The 16,484-nt window shown below is 42.7% G+C and overlaps 1 protein-coding gene across 3 annotated transcripts in view; it reads left to right on the top strand.

The window, feature by feature from the left end:
• WDPCP (WD repeat containing planar cell polarity effector) overlaps window positions 1-16,484 on the top strand; it is a 483,012-nt gene that overhangs the window by 410,566 nt on the left and 55,962 nt on the right. For all 3 annotated transcript variants that reach the window (XM_033938784.1, XM_033938782.1, XM_033938783.1), the window contains one exon: window positions 15,131-15,293. In XM_033938784.1, coding sequence (XP_033794675.1) covers window positions 15,131-15,293 — 163 coding nt within the window. The remainder of the gene's footprint in view (window positions 1-15,130; window positions 15,294-16,484) is intronic.

The following is a 16,484-nucleotide window of genomic DNA, read 5'->3' as shown; positions in this document are numbered from 1 at the left end:
CCCTATACATTATCCTTCTCCCTCCTACCCACCCCCCTTCCCTGGATGTAAAAAGTATAACCAAAAGTAAAGGGAAAAACCATTCAATTAGAATCAATAAAATTGGTCAATGGACCCCACTTAATATTACCTCTTTGTTCAGACATCATTTTCTCATAACGATAACACAAGCATATCGAATTCCACCAAAAAGTGAAATTTAAGCAGTCACAATTCTTCCAGTTTTTTGTAATCATTTGGATGCTACCCCGGTCATTATACCCAATAACCTGTTCTTATGCGTTTTCAACAATTTCTTAAAGTTCAATTTCACATCACAGAATCACAGAATACCAGGTAGCGGATTCCAGAACTTGGTGCCAGTCACAGACAGCATTGTTGCCCTGATCTTATCATGAGAGACTAACATCTACCCTCCAAACTCAGTTTCATACTATTTTCAGATCTCATTTTCTGGGTTGATAGATTTCAAAAAAACCCTTTAGTACCACTGGAGAAACATGATATAAAATTTTACTGTATGACTGAAAGAATCGTGAAAGGGTCGTGGACACCTGGAATGCGCTACCGGAGGAAGTGATCAGGCAGAGTACGGTACAGGGATTCAAACAGGGATTGGACGGATTCCTGAGGGATAAAGGGATCGTGGGATACTGAGAGAGGTGCTGGGATGTAACACAGGTATAGAAAGCAAACCAGGTAATAAGTATAGAAACCCAACCAGGTAGTGCATGTGCAAGACCAGAGGGTTAGGACTTCGATGGGAAGATAGGACTCAATGGGAAACCAAGGTGGCAAGGGGGCCCCTTCTGGTGATTCAGACAGGTCGTGACCTGTTTGGGCTGCCGCGGGAGCGGACTGCTGGGCAGGATGGACCTATGGTCTGACCCGGCGGAGGCACTGCTTATGTTCTTATGTTATGTTCTTAATCTTAAACTGTATTCTCTGCTGCATAGGTAACCAATGCAATTGTTTCAACACTGGAGTTATATGAGTAATTCTTGAAACCCTAGTAATCAATCTTGCAGCAGAGTTAATTAATATCTGCAGTGCCCTCATCTTTACTTTAGTAACTACCAAATAAAGAGAATTGCAATAGTCCACTCTACTCAGTATTAATGCTTGCACCACACTACGGAAATCATATGCTTGTAACATAGGTTTTAATCTATATAACAATTGCAATTGCATATAACTCATCCAAATCGTTTTCAATATTTGTTTTTCCATGGTCAAACAGCTATCCAAACATATTCCCAATACCGTCATCTCTTTTTTGACTAACAATTTCTCACCCATCACATCAACACTTTCTAACTCAAAGTTATCCCTTTGACTTTTCACCACCATCACTTCTGTTTTGTTAACATTTAATTTCAAATCCTGTTCATCCATCCATCCCACAATCATTTCCATATATCGTTGCAAACATTGCTCAGCAGTGAGAGCATCATTCACTGGAAAGAAGAATAAAATATCATCGGCGTATATTTGGTTTTGCACTCTCATCTCCTGAAACTTCGCCCCCAAAGTAGACATATAAATATTAAACAGAATTGCAGAAAGAGCAGAACCCTCAGGTACTCCCCTTTTAATCTCCACAATTCTGGAAACAGATTGCTCACTCTTTACTCGCAAAGCTCTATCTTTAAAATATGATGCAAACCAATGCAAAACCTCCCCTGCTAAACCTAAATGCTTCAATTTCAACAGCAACATATCCCAATTTACTGTGTCAAATGCACCTGATAAAGTTTTATTTTATGTTTCTTGAGAGACTCTGGTCAGGCTACTTCTGGTTTTGAGTATCAGTGCCTTGGTGATGGTGGTGACCAGGAAGACTAATATCTCATGGAAGGTGGGTCTGCTCTGAAGGGCTAACATGACAGGAAAGTAGAATTGCTCATCAAAAAGGTGTTCACTGTCTACTTCTACTACTACTATTTATCACTTCTATAACACTGAAAGGCATACGCAGCACTGTACCGTTGACATTTAATAGACAGTCCTTGCTCAGAAGAGCTTAACATAAGAACATAAGAAGTTGCCTCCGCTGGGTCAGACCAGAGGTCCATCGCGCCCAGCAGTCTGCTCCCACGGTGGCCCATCAGAACCGGCGTCTAAGTCCTTTTAATCCCCTTAGCCTTTTCTGTAAGCCCTTACATAACTTATTTCTACCTCTGTCTGTATCCCTCAACCCCCGTGTCCTTCAGGAAATTATCCAATCCTTCCTTGAAGCCCAGTAGAGTACTTTGTCCTATTACAACCTCTGGAAGCGCATTCCAGGTGTCCACCACCCTTCTGAGTGAAAAAGAATTTCCTGGCATTGGTTCTAAACCTGTCCCCTTTCAATTTCTCCGAGTGCCCCCTTGTTCTTGTGGTTCCCAATAGGCTGAGGAATCTGTCCCTTTCTACCTTCTCTATACCTTTCATGATCTTGAAAGTCTCTATCATGTCTCCTCTGAGTCTCCGCTTTTCCAGGGAGAAGAGCCCCAGCCTTTCCAACCTGTCTGTGTAAGAAAGGTTCTCCATCCCTTTTACCATTTTCATCGCTCTCCTCTGAACCCTCTCAAGCATTGCCATGTCCTTCTTGAGGTACGGTGACCAAAATTGGACACAGTACTCCAGATGCGGGTGCACCATCGCGCAATACAGCGGCATGATGACTTCCTTCGTCCTGGTCGTAATTCCCCTCTTAATAATACCCAACATTCTGTTCGCTTTCTTTGAGGCTGCTGCACATTGTGCCGTTGATTTCATTGTTGTATCTACCAGCACACCCAAGTCTTTTTCAAGGTTACTTTCCCCTAGCACTGATCCCGCCATTTTGTAACTGAACATCGGGTTCTTTTTCCCTATATGCATGGCTTTGCATTTCTCTTTATTGAAGTTCATTTGCCATTTATTTTCCCACTCTTCCAGTTTGTTTAGGTCCCTTTTTAGGTCTTTACATTCTTCCGCCGTTCTAACCCTGCTACAGAGTTTGGTGTCATCCGCAAACTTTATAACTTCACACTTCATCCCCGTTTCCAGGTCATTTATGAATACATTGAACAGTAGCGGTCCGAGCACCGATCCCTGCGAAACACCGCTTGTGACCCTTCTCCAGTCCGAGTAGTGGCCCTTCACATAAGAACATAAGACTAGCCTTACTGGGTCAGACTAATGGTCCATCAAGCCCAGTAGCCCGTTCTCATGGTGGCCAATCCAATCTAACTTGGACAGGCAGGCATGACATAGGGGGATGGGGATGTAGAACCCAAGGTGAGAGGAGTTAGGAGTTGAAAGCAGTCTTAAAGAGGTGGGCTTTTAATTTGGACTTAAAGACTGCCAGAGACGGAGCCCACTGAAGGAATTCTCAACTGATAGTTGCTGATCCTGGGGAAGTATAACTGAGCCCCATGGCCTTCCAGATTATGGTAGACTATTTGGGAAATGCCATTCTTAAATCTGACATGTAGGAACTCCAAATGCCTTCTCTACTTCATCCACTGGAAGGAGGAAGGAGTAGATGAAATCAATACACTGATCAGCCAAGTTAGATAAGATAAAAATTGTCATACTAGGACAGACAGAAGGTCCATCAAGCACAGTATCCTATTTCCAACAGTAGCCAACCCAGGTCCCAAGTACTTAGCTAGATCTCAAGTAGTAAAACAAATTTTATGCTGCTTATCCTAGGAATAAGCAGTGGATTTTCCCAAGCCATCTCAATAATGCCTATGGCCTTCTCTTTTAGGAAATGATCCAAACCTAAGCTAACTGATTTCACCACATTCTCTGGCAACGAATTCCAGAGTTTAATTGCACGTTGTGTGAAGAAATATTTTCTACGGTGTGTTTTAAGTCTACTACTTAGCTTCATCGCATGCCCCCTAGTTCTAGTATTTTTGGAAAAGTAAACAAGCGATTCACATCCACCCTTTCCACTCCGCTCAGTATTTTATAGACCTCTATCATATCACTCCTGAGCCATCTCTTCTTCAAGCTGAAGAGCCCTAGCCACTTTAGCCTTTCCTTATAGGGAAGTTGCCCCATCCCTTTTATCATTTTTATCGTCCTTCTCTATACCTTTTCTAATTCCGCTATATCTTTTATTGAGATATGGCGACCAGAATTGCACACAGTATTTGAGGTGCAGCCATACCAGAGAGTGATACAAGGGCATTATAACATTTTCATCTTTGATGTCCATTCCTTTCCTGATAATTCCTAACGTTCTATTTGCTTTCTTAGCCACCACCGCGCATTGAGCTGAAAATTTCAAGGTACGAGTGTCATCAACGATGACACCTAGATCCTCTTCCTGGGCAGTGACTCCTAATGTTGATCCCTGCATCACATAGTTGTTGTTTGGGTTCATCTTTCCCACATGCATCACTTTGCACTTGCACACATTAAATGTCACCTGCCATTTTGACGCCCAGTCTTCCAGTCTCACAAGGTCCACTTGCAATTTTTCACAGTCCTTTTGCAATTTAACAACTTTGTGTCATCAGCAAATTTAATTATCTTACTAGTGATTCCCATCTCTAGATCATTGGTAAATATGTTAAAAAGCAGTGGTTCCACAACAGATCCCTGGGGAACCCCACTATTTACTCTTCTCCATTGAGAATGTTGACCATTTAAACCTACTTAAAACCACAGGCTTGCACTGCGGGGAAGGATGGAAGAGTCAGGGGAAGGATGGAAGAGTCAGGGCAGGCAGGCGATTGGGGCAGGCAAGAGATCTGGGGCTGCAGGAGACACAATGCCTTACCTGAAACCGTCCAATATTTAAAATAGCCTGGATATGTCTTGTGCTCAGCTCATCCTCCAGGCTCGGGGCTCCATCTCATCACTGTCGGGCTTTTCTTTTCTCCTTGACTTTCTCTTTCTACAAATTTGGGGGCCTCGGATTGTTTTTAAATTTAATACTCGTCTTAAAAAACAGGATTTTATTTTTAGAGAGACTTTCCATTGCTTCTTTCCCTGGATAAGAAATTCTAAACCATTGGGGCTGCAGGAGGCGTTTGGGGCAGCAGGAGATTGGAGCTGACAGAGCAGAGAGCAGGGTGGCAGAAGGCAGGGCAGTCGGAAAGGGCTTGGTCCTCAACAGTCGCTTGTTTGTGATCGGCCAGCCCAGTCGGTGTTGCAGGGTTTTGCTTAGTGAATCGGGTCCCTGCCTACTTTGCATGCCGTTGCTCGGCAGAGAGGTAAGTGAATCGGGCTGAATGGAAATCAGGGCGCAAAGGGGTTGCAACCCGATCGGTACATGATCGGTTTGCTTTGTGAATCTAGCCCAAGGTACCTTGCTACATATGCTGATAATGTCACTGCAAAGTTCAGCTTCTCTGCCTCCATCTGCTGGTAAGGTGGCATAGCCTGACAGTGTGAACTGGACTAGTAGAATTCCGGGAAATAAAATCAACAGGTAAGATCAAATTACACCATATGTTTTTCCCATTTCTGCTAAAAATGCAAGTTTTATGTAAGTGTGTCTTCTCACATATATCTGGTAGTCAGATTTATGTAGTCTTTTTATACAAACATTCAACCAATCTGTGTTTTTTGAATGTTAATATGGTTGATCAGGCTTTCAAAGGCTTTTGGACTTAAGCATCATAGAATGTGATGTTAGCTATTGGAATGCCAAAGTGCTTGAGAGCCTGAATGACAGGTTATAAGTTGGTATCACAAAGAACCTTTGCTTTTTTCTGCTCCAGTAACTTTAATAGCCACACCCTCCTTGTAAATTGTAAACTGTCAATCAAAGTAGTGTAGTGATGTTTCTAACTAGTCAGCTCCTTTTACATCTCAGTTGCCTAAAGGTAAATCAAGAAAACGCATCTGTATTTTGTCTCATAGTACATAGTTCATCCAAGCTAAACTGAATTATTAAAATTCTAGACACACAGCACGATGAGAACATGATTCATTTGTAGACACATCCTCTTTATTAAAAAAATGATAAGCCGTAGAAAAAGGTATTTGCTTTATACTATTAATGAGGAAGAAAACATGTTAAAAAAAGCTTTGATAATTTTAGTTTTTTTAAAAATATAGATAGATAAAAGCAATCCAGACCGTTGCATTTGCAGTTTTTTTCAAGAATATATTTTCATTTAAAATTCTGTATATGGATTTCATAATGAGAGTTTCCATAAAGGGGCAATTTACTAACAGCACATACCAATGCCATTAATATTTGTTATTTACTGCAGGCCACAATGCATCAAATGGGCCTTGCAGTAAATAACGGGGCCCTTTTATTAAGGTGCGCTAACCAATTTAGCGCACGCTAAAGATTAGTGCAAACTAAAGGCTCCTTTTATCAAGGTGCGGTAGGAGTTTAACGTGCGGAATACCGCACGTTAAACCGCCTGCCGCGCTAGTCGCTAACACCTCCATTGATGAGGCATTAGTTTTTTGGCTTGCCGCGGGGATTAGCACGTGATGAAATGTCCGACGTGCTAACCCCCGTAGCGCACCTTGATAAAAGGATCCCTAAATGTTAAGACATCCATTATATTACTTTGGCCATCTTAGCATTTAGCGTGCGCTAAATCGTTTAGCGCACCTTAATAAAAGGACCCTAATGTGCATTAATGATATTCGCAAGCATCAACTGTTAATAAATGACCCACAAAGTTTTCTATTTGTTTTATCCCCTTATTTTGATAAATTGTTTTATGTAGTGTTTTTAGTTAACTACACTGTATATAATGTAGGCTGAATATAATGTGGGCTCGCTTAAAATGTTGTTAGTTCCGGAGTTTTCAGCTCAGCGTTAGAATTGCTATAGCAGGAAGATCGATTCATTGAATATATAATGAACATCTATGAAGATAAGTGAACTGTATTTTGGGTTCTTTTTTTTCTGTTCCCAGTGCACAGTGGTGGCTTTTTCCTATTTTGAAAAACTGCACTTGAAAAAGCAGTGGAGTTTTTTGCCTATGATATAGACCAGGACTGGCCAAAAAACTCATTGGGTTGCCGTCCATATATAGTTGATGGTTGAGGCTTTTTCTCCACTGATTATAAATGGTTTTTCATATGATATTCCCACCATCTGGCTAACATTTTTGGTTGCATTTTGAAGTTAAATTGTTATTATAATTAGTAATCTTGTGAGGCTCAAATTTAGGTGCCAATTGAAGATGTGTGCAAATTGAGCCAATTAATTGCAGTAAGTTGATGTTAACAATCAATTATTGCAGTTAATGGGCATTGTTAAATATTTGCGCACACATATTCCTTGATGATATTCTATATCTCCATATGCCTAAATCCCCTAGTGTGCAACTCAAAATGGGGCAGGGCAAGGGCATTCCAAAAAATTGTTCACAGGGTCATAGAATAGTGCTATTCCTGCACCAAATGCAAAGGGCACCAGCATTTACACCATATTTGGGCACAGGAATGGGCTGTAAGCACTATTTTTTAAAGAGCACTGAACTTGGAGCACAGTTTATACAGTAGCACTCTGTCCCAATTTTTCCAGCTCCCAAATTTGGGTGCCATTTCCTGAATCCAGTCTTATATCTCAAATTATATTTACTTCCTTTTGAACAAGAGGCATTTTTGGATTAAGTACATTGGTTTTCTTTTGATTTCAAATATTTTTATTGAAACTTTTCCAAATAGAACAGAACAAATAACACACGTACGGTGGATGCCAAAGTATGAATACAAAGATGTACAAATAATATTTTCAGGAAAACATAAAAATAACATGTAATCACACAAGGCAACTCTGTAGGAGTCAAAAGTGAAACCTGGAGAGGGAGGGGAGGATACTAGACTCAATCATTAAGGGATAATAATGGAGTGTGTAGAAGGGGTAGTCACCAAGTAATTGTTAGTAGAGAGTCTTCAGATCATGGTGTATCTTACTTTGCAATATAACTTCAAGAAGTTATGATGGAGATGTCATCGGCTGTTGAGAAAAGTTCACTATGGGAACCCAGATCTTATGAACTATAGTTTGTTGGAGAATTCAGCTGCTTTGGATTCATATAGGTGCATCATGAGAACTGTATTCCATCAAAATGGGATGTTCAGTAAATCCGCAGATTTCCAATTATGGAGAATCATTTGGATGATGATTGCTAGCAAAATGTTAAGTAAGGATTTCTGCCAGGGGGTTAGGGGGATCTCCAATAGCGAGAGCTCTAAAAATGAGTATATCAGTTGAAAGTTCAGATTGTATCAGTAGAATCTGCTTGATGATATGCCAAACTTGTGACCAAAAGGTAGCAATGTTAGGGCAAGAGATAATCATGTGATGGAGGTCCCCCAAGTCAGATTGACAATGCCAGCAAAGATTGGAATCTCTGAGACCTGCACAAAACATCTTATTTGGAGTCCAGAAAGCTTATAAGATAGAAAATATTGTGATTGTGAGATACTAGAAGAGCTGTAACATGGATAAATAGTAGTTCACAATTGGAGTGATGGTCATCTTGATTGCTTCAATGCGGGACCACCATGACAGGGATAACGGAGACCAGCATTTTAGTAGGGTCTCAAATTTGGACTAAACGGCAGATAAATTAAGGGACATCATAACATTCTTATCACGATGGAGGAGGACACCTAGATATTTCAGTGAGGAGTGTGATCAGTGAAAATTAATAGAACCACAGTCAGAGATGGAAGTATGATCATTTAAGGGCATAATTTCCAACTTATCCCAATTTATACGATATCCAGCTGTATTCCCTCAGCCCAGCCTCTTCTTCCCCACTACTGGATACCTCATGGACACCTCATGAACCATTTAATCGATGTACATCTCATTCTCATGGATGCTTCTCAATCTTTCCACCTCCTCTCTCAGTTCTTTTACTTCCTTCATGAGGGATTCAAGCAGAAGACAGCTTGTACATGGAACTACTCCCTCTGCCTAGGTAACATTTTCTGTCTGCACAGAGACAGAAGTTGTAACCTGAGCAGCAGCTTTGGTGATATGATGTTTCCCAGCCATGGTATGGTGCAGAAGAACTAACACCTAGAAGAGAAAAAAAGAATAGGGCAGAAAAATCCTACCAAATTAATGCTCTGTTCCAGAGGCAGACAGTAGTTCACAGGTTGCTATAATTAAAGAAATGAGCTAGGGGTGGGCCTGCTGATCCTCTACAACCTCTCTCTTAGAACCAGGCTTACTGAGGGTTAGGCACTAGGCCAGCATTCCTCCCCTCAAGGGTCACCTGTGGAGTCTGATCTCTTAAGAAAGTCCTCATCTTATTTATAAACATATTCCAATAAGTTTTGATTTTGTAACCATTTAAAATCAAGGAGTATTTTTGTGGGCACCCTGTATATAATTTAAAAGGAGAAATGGTTGAGCTCCATAAGTGATTAGGCTCTGGTTTCTGTTTGTCTTCTGTTAACTTGCTCACCAGAGTCTCCTGCCCATTTGACATTTTTTTCTTTCTCTCTACCTCTTTTTTGCATCTCTCCTTTCATCTTTTCCACCCCATGTCTAACAATTCTTCCTTTCTCCTCTCTCCCCCCATGTAGCAGGGTTCCATCCCTCCCTCCCATCCCCCTGTGCAGCAGCCTTCCATCCCTCCCTCCCTCTCATCCCCCTGAGCAGCAGCCTTCCATCCCTCCTATCCCACTGTACAGCACTTCCTGATCAACACCCCACCATGAGACCTGGCATACTTTCAGGCCTCCTAAAACAGTGGTGGCGGAGGTTGGCTGGCAGAGGCAGGGCTAAGAACAGTCTGCTTGTAGCCTGCCCTGCCAAGGCTTCCTACTGCTGCATCATCAGTGATGTCATCAGTTATGCAGCAGAAGGAAGGCCCCGGCGGGGCAGGCCAGGAGTAGCCTGTTCACCATGTTTCTTCTGCCTGCCTGTCACTGTCACCACTGCTACTGCTTTAGGAGACTCAGGACTCAATGAATCAGTGAGTCCAATTCTTATAGAAAACAAATCGATGTGAATCAATTCAAATCAGTGAATTGGGCAGCACTACTGTCCACAGGTTCAAGATTCATGTACTTTTCTACTGGAAAGAAGATTATCAAGGTAAGAACCTAATCTTCCATTAAATATGCTAAAAGGTTAAACCTTCAAAGGTTTTAGATTATTAAATTAAATCCACGTTTACTAATATTTCTAGCTATGGAGTGCGCATTCACTGTAGTTACTTTGTAACTGATTTTATGATTTTTTATTTCTAGAGGACATGTCTTTAAAGAAGGCCTTGAGGGTTTACAGGTGGTTGCAGTTCCAGTTTTGGGTCTCACTTAATAGGTCATGGGGTTTTCATTCCAACTTAAACATGTTCTGAGTCCATATCTGACTTGGTTTGCCCTACTGACATGTGAGAAATTGCCAGCACTTACAGGTTTTAGATGTTAAAGCACACATCAGTTTTGAAGTTATAAAAGGAGTGAACAGACAGTTCAAATTTCATTTAGTTGTCAGCTAAATACTTACAAGTGTGCATTGGCCCATTAATTATTTGGGTATTTCCTACCTCACTGACATAGTGGTCAGGAGCCCTGAGCACTTTGCAGAATGAAAGGAAATGACATGGTGCCTGGGGCTAACCTGGAGTTTGACTTAAATAGTGCTGAAGTGTCTTTTTGAAAAATAAATGTCAGGTTCCACTTATTCTGGAAGAAAAAAAAGGAATTTAGAATTTTTACAGCAAGGTAAGAAACCCAATACAAAATAGAAGAAGGAAAACCATGATAACAATATTTTCTTTAAATATCTTGTGCTAATTTTTCTTCAGGTTATAAATTATGACCTTTTGTTAATTCTAAAATTCACCTCACAGGCATCCTTTATCCAACCCAGAGTGACAAGAGTGTCCTGCCCTGTAGCAGCAGCATTACTTCTGTCAGCTTGTGGAAGGAAGCGGCATGGAAGCGGCATCTACCACCTGACAAAAATAACATCATTGCTGCAGATCAGGTCGAGATGTAAATCTCACATCTATCACATACTGTTTCTCAACTAGACCTGCAAAGGGAGCACTTATGATCAAAGTAGTCCTCCACAATTAGGAGTCTTCACTGTGGACCTAAGGCCGAAGGCTTAGCCCATTCCTAATTCCATCTCCTAACACATATGCATATAAATCTTTTGGGAGCTACTGGTACTTACTTAGGAGATAATTTAACAAAGCTTTGTTCACATGTAAAACCTGCATGTAAAAAAGGCTTTATAAAATTGCATAGCCAAATATACATGTATAAGGACATGCACCAGGAAGATGGTGCTTAGTTATAGGCTAATTGCAGGTAGGAGATCCTGGGGGCATATTTTGGGCAGAGCAGGAATAGAGTTAATGTATGCATACATGCGTAGGTGACAGAATGGGTCAGGGAGAGATGGTAGAAGGGGTGAAAGGGAGGGAGACATGGATGGGGGGGCAAAATTGGGAGAGGGAAAGATAGATTTGGTGGAGAGGACAAAATGTGGAAAGGGAAGGAGATTCAGGGGAGGGGCAGAAGGTGAAGGAAAAATGGACTATTCGGGGAGAGCAAAGGAGGAAGAGGAGAGATGGGCAGGGAAAGGAGAGGGGATATGACTGGGGGCTGGAAGGGGGGAGGGAGGAGGGAGTTGAAGGGCAGAAAGGAGAGATGTTGGACTTGTGGGAGGGATAGAGAAATAAAGAGAGGAAGTAAGTAAGTAATTTTCCAGGAGAGGTGAATCGACACTCCATTTCTGAAACCGAGGTAAGTTCACACAGTAAAAACAATCATACAAAAGCTACTCAAACTCAGGCGGGAAATTCTACACAGGGTCTTAGCAAACATAAAGTATGGAGGGCTATGTATGTTAATGCACACAGCTTAGGCAATAAAATTCTAGAATTAGAGACAGAGATAACGAACGCCAACCTCGATGTAATAGCGATATCTGAGACTTGGTTCACAGACTCACATGGGTGGGACATGGCTATACCAGGATACAACTTACTTCGTCGGGACAGAGAGGGAAGGATAGGGGGTGGGGTAGCACTATACACTAGAGATGACATCAAAGTCACCAGAATCACAGATGTCAACTACACCGGGGAATCACTCTGGGTGAACCTGGCCAGAGGAAACGAAAAATGCTTGTATCTGGGTGTAGTATACAGGCCCCCAAAACAGCAGGAAGACAGGGATATGGAACTAATCAAAGACATTGAGAACATCACTTTACGCGGGGACACGGTTCTGCTAGGGGACTTCAATATGCCCGATGCTGATTGGAAGACACTTTCCGCTACTACCAGCGGCAGCAGAAGGCTTTTAACCTCCATAAAAGGGGCGCGACTCAAACAAATGGTGCTGGAGCCCACTAGAGATCAGGCGACACTGGACCTGATACTCACCAACGGAGAAAGTGTTTCAGAAGTTTCGGTAGGCGATACACTAGCCTCCAGCGACCACAACATGGTATGGTTCAACATCAAGATAGGCTTCACTAGATCAAACACAGCAACAAAGGTCCTCGACTTTCGGGGCACTGACTTTAAACGCATGGGAGACTTCGTCCATCAGGCGCTACAAAACCAAGCTGAAACCAATAATGTAGAGGCTATGTGGTCAATCCTGAAATGCACCTTGCATGAGGCAACAAACCGCTATATAAAAACAGTAAGCAAACGACGGAGAAAGAACAAGCCCCAGTGGTTCTCTACAGAGATCTCGGATCTTGTCAAGGAAAAAAAAAAAGCTTTTATTTCCTACAAGCATACAGGAAACAGGGTGACAAAAGAAGATTATCTGACCAGGTCTAAAGCAGTCAAAGCGGCAGTCAGAGAGGCCAAGATTCAAACATAAGAACAACTAGCGAAAAACATTAAAAAAGGGGATAAATCCTTCTTCAGATACATTAGCAACAGGAAACGAAACACAGATGGGATAGTACGTCTCAGGAAAACAGACGGGACCTATGCAGAAACGGATTCTGATAAAGCCAAACTACTAAATGAATACTTTTGCTCAGTCTTTACTTGTGAGGCGCCGGGGACCGGTCCACAACTGCAGGCAAGGCAAACCTCGGAAGACCCGTTTCAAAACTTCAAGTTCACACCCAGCAGCGTCCATGGTGAACTATCAAAACTCAAGGTGAACAAAGCCATGGGACCGGACAATCTACACCCCAGGATTCTTAGGGAGTTGTGTGATGTCCTGGCGGAACCGCTATCCGTGCTGTTCAATCTTTCCCTAAGTACCGGAAAAGTCCCCATGGACTGGAAAACAGCTAACGTCATTCCATTGCACAAAAAAGGTTGCAGAATGGAGGCTGCGAATTACAGACCGGTCAGTCTCACCTCAATAGTGAGCAAACTCATGGAAAGACTTATTAAACAAGAATTAGATACGATCCTGACCGAGGAGAATCTACAGGATCCCCAGCAGCATGGATTCACAAAGGGAAGGTCCTGTCAATCCAATCTGATCAGCTTCTTTGACTGGGTTACAAGGAAACTGGATATGGGGAAGTCTCTAGACGTCGTGTACTTGGACTTCAGCAAAGCTTTTGATAGCGTCCCGCACCGCAGATTGTTGAGCAAGATGACTTCGATGGGATTGGGAGTGATATTGACGACATGGGTCAATGACTGGTTAAGCGGTAGAATCCAGAGGGTGGTGGTTAATGGTACCCCCTCCAATACATCGGAGGTGACCAGTGGAGTGCCACAGGGATCGGTCTTGGGACCGATCCTTTTCAAAATATACATAAGAGACCTGACTCAAGGGCTTCAAGGTAAAATAACACTATTCGCCGACGACGCCAAACTATGCAACATAGTAGATAACAGCACCTTACCCGACAGTATGGAGCAGGACCTGCTCTTATTGGAACATTGGTCCTCGACTTGGCAGCTGGGCTTTAATGCCAAAAAATGTAAGGTCATGCACCTTGGCAGCAAAAACCCATGCAGAACTTACACTCTGAATGGTGAGACCTTAGCTAGGACTAGGGAAGAACGTGATTTGGGAGTAATCATTAGTGCAGATATGAAAACTGCCAAGCAGGTGGAGAAAGCTGCATCCAAGGCTAGACAAATGGTGGGATGCATCCGTAGAGGTTTCGTCAGCCGGAGGCCCGAAGTCATAATGCCCCTGTACAGATCCATAGTGAGACCTCATCTTGAATATTGTGTTCAATTCTGGAGACCACATTATCAAAAAGATGTGCGGAGAATCGAGTCGGTTCAGCGAATTACCACCAGGATGGTCTCGGGACTCAAGAACCTCCCATATGAGGAAAGACTGAATAAACTGCAACTATACTCGCTCGAGGAACGTAGAGAGAGGGGGGACATGATTGAGACTTTTAAATATATCACGGGCCACATCGAGGTGGAAGATGATATCTTCTTTCTTAAAGGACCTTCAACCACAAGAGGTCATCCGCTGAAAATCAAAGGTGGGCAATTTCATGGCGACACCAGGAAGTATTTCTTCACTGAAAGGGTAGTCGATCATTGGGATGAACTTCCATTGCAGGTGATTAATGCCAGCAGCGTGCTCGATTTCAAAAAGAAATGGGATATGTATGTGGGATCTCTAGCCGGGTGAAGTCTGGGGGTGGGTCATTAGCGTGGGCAGACTTGATGGGCTACAGCCCTTTTCTGCCGTCATATTCTATGTTTCTATGAAATGCTGGGTTACAAGGGTGGAGTAAGCAACAAGGAGGGGAGATGCTAGAAATGGTGGATCTGTGTGGGAGAGTTGTCAAGGAGATGAATGAGCAGGTGTAAGTTTCAAACAAAGTTGAACATGCTACTGTTTGGCATTCCCATTGCTCTAGGACAGGGGTAGACAATTCCGGTCCTCAAGAGCCAGAGCCAGAGCCAGGTCAGGTTTTCAGCATATCCACAATAAATATGCATGAGATAGATTTGCATCTCAAGGAGGCAGTGCATGCAAATCCATCTCATATATATTCATTGTGGATATCCTGAAAACCTGACCTGGCTCCGGCTCTCGAGGACCGGAATTGCCTACCCCTGCTCTAGGGGATTAAAAAAATGCAGACTTTTACCCATTGCACAAGTTTTATTGTTTAGACTCTTTAGAGCATTTATACAGGACATTTTGAAATAAATGAATTTAGTGAGCATGATTGTTAATGTGTTGTGAAAATAATTGGACTTACACAGGTTAATTATTCTGACAGAGCTCTTGGAGTCCTTGGACCAAGTGGATACTTTAAGTGAAGCTTTTGTTGATCTGTCCATGACACCTCATGGGGAAGAATCCTTCTTGGACGGCAGCCATCCCTCTGGCTTAAATGGTAGATGCTTCTCCCAATGCGCAGCTCATGACAGTTCGTTTAATAGGTGAGTCATGCTGGGCATGGTTTGCATTAATGCGCTGCAGAACCAGGAGAGTAACTATGTTACCTAATTTACACCCCACTCCACCTCCCCTTTTACAAAACCGTAGTGTGGTTTATAGCACCGGCCGCGACAATGCCGACTCTGATGCCCATAGGAATTCTATGAGTATCAGGGCTGTTACCGCCGCAGCTGGAACGTAGGAAGATCGCTCTTGCCCCGAAAGCCCGCTAGACCACCAGGTAAGGCTGGGACGCCGGGGGGAAGGCTAAACTGTGGGGTTTTTTTCTTTTTTTCCTCCTCCCCAAAAAATCGCGAATATGTGAAATCGCGATTGCCGAAACCGCGAATGGGGAGGGTGACGTGTACACTGATTTTTCACACTTTGGTAATGTGACTGAGGGCAGGACCAAGAGTCCAAGTAAGACAGAACTACACAGCAGTTGCAGACAAAAAAAAAATCTATTGTTTTGTTACCTATCAGAATAAAAATTTTCTGTTTTTTGAGTCTAAACAACTTATAGAATTTATTGAGTTGAGAGAAAGATTTGTAACCGTAACTGATGCTATATGATTTGCCAGCGGCTGTAGGAGGGTGTATCTTTTGCCATCTCTTTTGTATTAGATTAATAGTTTCCTCAGTTTAATTTCTTTTCTTGATCTCTTATGTTGTGGACTAAAAGCGCGCACCGACAAAGGCAGGCCGACAACCCAGCGCAGACAACTGAGCGCAAGGTGCAAGCACGCTGAAGAAAAACAGTATTTTAAGGGGCTCCGACGGGGGGGTGTTGGTGGGGAATCCCCCCCACACACACTTTACTTAATAGAGATCGCGCCGGCATTGGGGTGGGTTTGGAGAGTTGTAACCCCCCTCATTTACTGGAAACTTAACTTTTTCCCTCTTTTTTAAGGAAAAAGTGAAGTTTTCAGTATAATGTGGGGGGGTTACAACCCCCCAAACCCCCCACAACGCCGGTGCGATCTCTGTTAAGTAAAGGGGGGGTTCCCCCCCATCGAAGCCCTTTAGGGGGGGTTCCCCCCCATACCCCCATCGGAGCCCTTTAAAATACTGTTTTTCTTCGGTGTGCTTGCGCTCAGTTGTCTGCGCTGGGTTGTCGGCACGCCTTTGTCGTCATGCGCTTTTGACCTGTCACCCTAAATAAGAGTTATATTTTCTTTTCTTTATATTTTGTA

The sequence above is a fragment of the Geotrypetes seraphini genome, chromosome 3, assembly GCF_902459505.1.
Source record: "Geotrypetes seraphini chromosome 3, aGeoSer1.1, whole genome shotgun sequence".
NCBI lineage: Eukaryota > Metazoa > Chordata > Amphibia > Gymnophiona > Dermophiidae > Geotrypetes > Geotrypetes seraphini.
Note: the sequence above shows the minus strand (reverse complement) of the source record. Positions and strands in the feature narration are given on the sequence as shown.